Raw genomic sequence first — 7,957 nt, forward strand, 5'->3', positions numbered from 1 at the left:
TTTTTTTTAGATTTCTAGATATAATAATTGCTTTAGTTCTTCAAATGAACTCTCAAAAGAGAGTTTAAACTAGTTGTTGCTGTTTCTCATTTTTTGATTCGATCAACAGTTTTTCTCGAGGATGAGGATTGGACAGCCCTCTACCTACGCCTTGTACTTGTATTGTTTGAATGTTACATTTATATTTTTTATATTTTAATCTCAGTTTATCTGCACGTCGGAGTGCATTTGAAGCTGTTGCTCTCCTCCCACTGCCATAAAATACCCCCGTTGCCAGAGTGATGATCAACACCTGAGACATATCTGATACCTGGACTATGATGGGTTGATGTCACACTGGGATTCTGGGATGCAGTTGTAAGGGTTGATTGTCTTGGCAGTGACTGGTGAATCGTTCCAGGTTTTTCTCATTTCCTTTAGTCCTGCCAGGTTTTGATTTCAATCACCCACAAATGTTTCTGTTAATAACCTTCAGTATAATTGAGAGATTGGTTTCGAAAGGCTCTTTATTTTAACAGTTTTTTTCCTTTGTATCTTGTGTATCACATACTAAAGATCCCTTTAAGTCCCACTCCGATAATCTTTTGATCTATTGTTAAAAGTTTTCCCTAAGGTATTTTAATTATTATATGCCATTTTTAGCCAAAATCCAAAAACTCTTGTCGTTATTATTACCACTTCTGTCTAAACCAGGAGTGGGCAAACTTTATTACTTGTGGGCCACAAAGGGCTCTAAAATTTGACAGAAGAACCGGACCAAGAGCAGATTTGTGGCATTTTTTGGTAGTTCACCTCATAAAAGAAAGAAATAACATGGAATTTGGACAAAAACATGGCTTGACTTTAAAACACTATATTTCAGAGTTTTATTTCAAAACTGTGGTTTTGGTCTCATTTTACTCCCATTTTAACCAATGGGTGAAACCCAGGGAAATGTGGCGTGGGAACAATCAGAAAAAATGAATGTCCAACTTGGAAAATCACAGATGAATATTGCAAAAACAACAAATCTTCAAACACTACATGAAGGCAAAATAACTTTCTGCGCCTGAATAAAGGTGAAATACAATAAAACATTGATATGGGTAATTAAAATAGTTTATTCCAGTTTGCCAGGCCAGAATAAATAGTTTAACGGGCTGCATATGGCCCGCGGGCCCTGCTCTAAACAATCAACAACTTTGTGATCGGAGAGAAAAACCTGCATTCTTAACAAACTCTTCTAAATGGAAGCTTGCAGGTCCCACAAAAACTAAATAGTTTTATGTATCATTTAATTTTACTTAAGTTTGATGGAAAAAAAAAGTTTAAGATCTTTCCAAGTATCTTACATGGCTTCTATAGTCCACTTGTGTTTCTGTGCACCAATACAATCATGGATGGCTCAACAACAAACAAAAAAAATTAAAAAGACAACCAAGAGGTCAAGAGTTCTTTTAGTATTAGTTGTGGACATCCTAAAACTGTTTTTTTGAGTGGAGAAGGAGAGGACATAGAGCAAATTTCTTAGGTCTATTAAAAAATATTAGTGTTCTGACCTAAGAACAGAAATTATTGTCAGTGTTCTAGTATAAAAATGAGGTATAGCTTGATGAGACATCAATAAGTGCTTTCTTCCATTGCAATAATTAACGTTTCTTGTCTTTTTACACCCTTCTTGTTGTGGTTTCTCTCTGCTCCACGGCTTTAACATCCTACAAACCTCGTCCTTTCTTTACAGACACACCCCTTCTGGTATCTGACAGCTACTCTCCAAGTCTTATTTCCAACGCTGAACTGGCTATATTCTCTACTCATCTCACCCACAGGGTTTGTGTGTACATCCAAGCATAGCTAAAGCGTGAGCAGTGTGCGCGGGAGATAAAGACGGAGAATTTAGCATCAGACAGTCAGATAGTCACCATGGAAACGTACACCAAACCCGTGACTTCTGCAGCGTTTCTGACAAGATCATTGGTAGTTTTTTTGAAGAATAATAATAAAAAAAAAACCAAGTATAATTAACCAGTTCAGCTTTATGTAAAAAAAAATGACACTAAATTATTTCATTTATATATATCAAAGTGATATAAGATAAAACCCAATCAAAGTAATGTAGAGATAGTTTATATCTCTACACATTATCATTTAAAAATGTGTAATTACTTTAAAATACCATTACGTTAACTGTATTTTTATTATTTATTTGCCACAAAAAAGAACAAATTGGCAATAACATACAATCATTACATTATAAGTTAAGCATCATGTGACTTATCTTTAAATGTTTCTAAAAAAGAGTCTAAAATTTGATTTAGTTCATGCAGGAGAATAATTCTTCTTAAAAAGCAGCAGGTTCAGAGAGTCCTCTGCTGATGACTCATTTTTATTTTATCTGATAAAGTTCATTCTCCTCTGGGCCTTGCTGCTCTATCTCAATTTCTGCTTTTTTTTTGTCTTTATCTCTAAAGTCTGTGAATTCAAGCTTAAAAAAGAACCATTGGCCCAACTGAAGGAACAGCAGACAAATAAAGGAGAATGATACAAATAAAAGCTGATTGATGATCGAGTATGATCAGAAATGACGACATCTCCTCTGCTAAAAATGGCTTTAATAACCCCCTCTAACTGTAAAAAAAAAGTAAGTTTGCTTGATAATCGATTATCAGTTGCCTTTTTTTCCTCCTGTCACGCTGCCTAAAAATCACTTTATGAAAAAGACAACCACATGCAAAAATGTACAGAAGAAATGGTTCTGGAAGCTCCAGCTGTTTTACAGTACACACTGTTGTCGTTCTTCATTCCAAAATGTGCATATTCAGAGTATTTTTTCTTTAAATGGCTTGTAAATTATTTTAGAATATTATTTTTCCTAAAGCTTTGGAGAAAATACGGTAAGCAAAATATTTGTTTGACATTGTTTAAGATCTATCATGGATACTATATATGAAAGAAAATTCATATTAAGACCCAAAAATGTTTTGTTGTCAATTACTTTACTCAACACACTATTAAAGGGTCACACAACAGGACAGTTGGAGGCTGACTTCACTAACAGTCCGGACTTGAAAAATGCAAAAAAAAAGAAGAAGAAAAGGGGCGGGACAAGGGCAGACGGGTTGTGCGGGGGAGGCGTGGTCTAGATCTGTGATTGACAGTGAGGTTAGCCTGAGGTAATCATGGAATCGTTTTATCATTGTCTCAATAAAAATAAGAAAGCGAACTCCACCATTCTGACCTTGTGAGCCCCACCGTTCAAACATGGGCGGGGCTTTTATACTGGAGCTGCAAAGCATAATGACGTGAAACTCCTGAAATGACGTGGGACTTACACCAGTTGACCAATCACAAAATTCAACTTTACTACCTCGTTTCAGCCTCTAGGGGGGGCAGCACACAGACCGTTTTAGACTATATTTTCAGGAATTAGACAAGTTTATTTAAAATTTCCAGTTTTAAGATTCCCAAGAAAAAAAAAATCTTAAGACTGTGGTACCCACAAGAATACGATACCTAACAAGGTTTTTTTAGACACATTTGCAATTCCAGTTCTAACTAACCTAGAGTGATAAAATGGAATGACATACCTTTCAGACTAGTGCAATCAGAGAGCACCTCGCCACAGTTTGAAGCTCTTCTTGATTAAAGTCAGATTTTTATTATTTCACACTGTTCTTATTTCTTTTTTTTAATGAATACTTTATCAAAGTTCCTCTAACTGTTTTATTTTTCAGCATAAAATCTTTCAAAGTTAAAGAATTTGTATCCTAAAATTTTTCTCTCTCAGGTAGAGGGGAGTTTGGGAATCTTTGCTGAGCAGAAGATAGATAGATGGATTTTTCCTTTTTTAACCTACCTGATGATGTGGAAGATGGCAGATATAAGAAGCTCATTGTAGATAGCCACAGCAATGTATCTTGGCTCGTGGAAAGCTGAAGGTATGGTACGGACGGCGTAGCACAGGTAAACACCCCACAGCAAGAACAGGAACTCAGCTGAAATAAAGACATAAGACAAATTTGATTAGTGCTAAGAATACGTCTTTTAAGATACATAGTCGAGAGATAATAAAACACTTGAAACAAAAAAATAAATACGATAGCCATTTTCTAAAGGTCTTAGTAAAGCACAATTATCTTAAGTCTGTTTTACCAATACAGTTCAATGAATGGCTTACCAAACAGCACAAAAGTTACTTGTGAACCGCCAGAGGTTACAAAAATGTATTTTCTGAGCCTATTTCATCTCGTTTGGAGTCACAGAGTTGTCCTGTATATCTCAGCTATTATTGGCTGCACCCTGAACAGATTGCCAGTACATCACAAGGCCACACACTCTTACATTCACACCTAGGGAGAGTTTAAAATCATTATTTAACCTATGAAGCATGTTTTGGGATTGTGGGAGAGAGCCAGGGATTTAAACCAGCGTCTTCTTGCTGTGAGGTGAGAGTGCTGACCACTACACCACCGTTCGGCTCTATATAAAGTTAACTGGAACTAAACTAAAAAGGAGAACATTTTAGAATGAAAAGCTGGAAACCTTGTAACGCTTAAAAAACTTTGACTGTTAGTGAACATAATAACTTTCTGAATTTAAACTTTGTATGGCTGCATGCTTCAGTTCAACAATAGAACTATTGTACCAGAAATACTTGAATGGACCAATTTATGTTCATTTTAAAGCAAATGTAGCATACATGCACTTTTCCTTTTTTCGCTGATGCAGATCATGTTTAACTCAATGTGTAATGCAGTAGACCTGTTCAAGATGAAGACTGTTCTTTTTTAAAAATGTTTTTGAACATAAATGTTGAAATTTAATCTGCAAAATTGAATTCCAACATTTAATTTTGTCTAACATCATGTGGGAGGTTATTGGAACACTTTTCACAAAAACAAAACAACAACAACAAAAAAAAAACACTTCAAATATTATGAAGGTCAAAAAGGCCTTTTCAACCTAATTTTTGACTTAACATTCCTATATTAAGCTCCACCTACACCACTCACTCTTTGCACTTCTGCTGTGCCATAACCCAATATAACCATTCATATCATATTTGATACATGCATTTCTGAGACCCCTAACCCATTAGCATGATCAAAACTTTCCTTAAAAACCCATTCGATGAAACTCTATGTTTCCTGGCCTGTAGTTCATCATCATTCCACAGGGGGCAGTAAAAGGGCTTATCCTGCTCATTTCAAAATGGCTGCTTCCACAAAATCTCAAAAACACTTTTGACATGAGAAAGTTTAGCAAATTTTCTAAACTTTTTGGTAAGAATAACTGGTCTCAAATTACTCCCCATCTTTAACACCTCCTGAGTTTGCTCAGTAGGAAGTAGCAAAACTTAAATCATTGCTGGGTCAATTAGATAATCTGCAGATCGCTCATGGTGAACCCCTTCACAGGCGTTCAAGTGATTTCACAACGTTCATAAGGACGTTTCATTTCTGCAGAGATTGAGTGGAACCTCCTAATAAATGAAACAGTTATCAGATTCTCCAAGAGCACTATCGCTGGGGGATTTTCACCTGAGCTTAAGTATTTACATGATCTTTAATATGTTGCATTTTTCTGGGTGTCATGGGTCCCTGGGTAAAGTCTCACATGTCCCAGGAATGGGTGAACCAAAGGCCAAGACTCCAGTATTTATTTATTTTTTTTTTAAGGGAATTTTTTTTCATAAATTCCTAATTTTTTCTGTAATCTTCAATCATTTTTTTATTATCTTCCCATGTTTTTATTTCTAATTTTGTTACATAAACCAATTTAAATTAAAAGAAAAGTACTAGAATGTATCATGCGTTGTCATAGTTTGATCAACTTTGTATAAAAAATATTTTTTATTGGTTATATTATATCAGGTAAACAAATTACCCAGCAAATGTGATGGTGTAGCTTTTTATAGCGAAAGTGTTCTAGGGTTAATGTGTTTAGAGTTCATTGAAAACGCTCTTGTTCATCCAAAATCACTCAATCCCTCCAGTAAGTATTGTCTCTTGCTCTAGTTCTTGACGGTGTCTAGCCAGGAGTCTAAATATTTTATAGAGACCAAGTCTAAAGTTAGCATAAAGCTGCACTTGCTACAAAACAGACTAACACTAAACTAAGCCCTTTTAAAAAAATGCAGCTGAAACAGGAAAATAAAAAGGAAAAAGTGCAAATATCTCAGTTTTTAACAGGCTGATCACTATAGACATATTATTCTGAAATGCTAATTCCATAAAGTTGGTGTGCTGCAAGTATAACCTGTTGGGTTTTGTCAAGAAGCTCTATTTTTGTCAAGTTGTACTCCCTGAATTATATTACTTTTCACCTATTTTTAATAAAGGCAAACCATTTATTTTAGTTGTGGGTTTTGACCATTGACTGTATTAGAGAACTGGACTGGGTGAGTGTGACATCACCCATAGAAAATTACTGTCTTCTGGATTCAACGAAATAAAGTCAATTCAGTTTTTTCATGGTACGGACTTTGCAATGTTGGAACAGAAATCATCTGCTGTGATGAGTCTGACTCCACATTTCTATGGCAACCACGGTCGCCAATCAGGATAGAGCTTGTTGGAAGTCCACATCACTACCACTTGGAAGCGGGCTGTCAATCAAACTTTTCAAACATGAGACCAGCACTTTTATTGAGGCATCTGATTGGTCAATTTATGACTTGAATAACTTCCACTACAGACAAAATATATAAAAAAAATAGCAAGAACAGATTAGAAAAAAAAGAAGAGCAAGAATGGTTATTCTGACAAATATAATGACTGAGTGATAGTTGTTTATTTCTCAATAGAAGTCTATGGGATGAGCCATGTTAGGAATGTAAGGGGGAGTGGTCACTCAGTCCAGTTCTCATTTACAGACAATTGTTTTGACCAAAGGTTCAGAATCTGAAGTGTCTGTTTAACATCAGATAAGACATCTATATTCAGCCAACAAGCATTAATTTCTCCACTTAGAATCCAACATTACCATTACCACCCAAAGTGCCTTACAGAGCATCATTCACAAAATTGTATTAATTGTCTCAAATGTTTTTAGAAATGAGCAAGTTCATCAGTATTTTTAGAAGGATGTTTTTCTTTAAAGCAATCAAAAATAACTTTTTGCAGAGCTTTAATACTCAAGTTTTTTATCTGATGAATCTGTAAGCTTTAATTTGAAACGATTTGCACGCCAATAAAAAATAAGAAAATGTTCTAATTATACTTCGATTTACCTGAAGTACAAAATATATGCCTTTTTTAATCAAACAGTAACAAAATAGTACAGTTACAATTTTTAATGGGCTTTTGTCTTTATTACAGTAAACTACTTTTTCTTAAGAATGGCATGCAGAATTGCTGGAATCCTCCAGATTAGTTTTGAAAGGCGCATTAAGCAGCCTCAGCAGCTAAGCAGCAGCCTGCATGTTTTCATGCACTTGCTGTCAGACTGAACAGCAGGACTCCCTCATATCTCATGCAAAAGCCCAAGCAGAGGCCCCTTCAGCTCTATTTAAAGGCAAAGTTGTCACTGCTTCCCTCAAACACACATTTTCTCTGAAGAACGCTGATTCTCAATCCCTTCTTCACGACTGTCCTCAGCTGCCCTCCCTTCAAAGACACCACCCCCCCTCCTATTTTATCTGTTGGTGGAAAACTCTCTCTGCATCGCTGGCTCTGTCCCAGGAAGCCTCAAACTTCACAGCCCCCTTTATCTCTTCTTCTGCCACTTCCCATTCTCTCCTTCTGCCCGTCTATCAGTTTTCAGACAGAGACGGAGCTTCTCTCTGGGATCCACTTGTTCTCTCCTCCAAAACAGGATTAGTCTCCCCTTCTGTCAGCATGGCCACGATGCTCCTGCTCCATCAATGTGTCATGGAAGAAGCTGGACTGTTTTCTGGGCCACCTGGGCTTTTTAGGAATACTTTAGAGAAAACAGCTTCCAGGTGTCGGAGGTGCAACTTTTTTTTTTTTTTTTTAAT

The 7,957-nt window shown here is 36.1% G+C and overlaps 1 protein-coding gene across 1 annotated transcript in view; it reads right to left on the minus strand.

Annotated features, from left to right (window-relative positions):
* gpr158b (G protein-coupled receptor 158b) overlaps positions 1-7,957 on the minus strand; it is an 83,846-nt gene that overhangs the window by 14,773 nt on the left and 61,116 nt on the right. Inside the window, exon 8 of the mRNA XM_024273930.2 lies at positions 3,836-3,974. Within this exon, the coding sequence (XP_024129698.1) occupies positions 3,836-3,974 (139 nt within the window). The remainder of the gene's footprint in view (positions 1-3,835; positions 3,975-7,957) is intronic.

Source organism: Oryzias melastigma, linkage group LG17, assembly GCF_002922805.2.
Source record: "Oryzias melastigma strain HK-1 linkage group LG17, ASM292280v2, whole genome shotgun sequence".
In the NCBI taxonomy this organism is placed as follows: domain Eukaryota; kingdom Metazoa; phylum Chordata; class Actinopteri; order Beloniformes; family Adrianichthyidae; genus Oryzias; species Oryzias melastigma.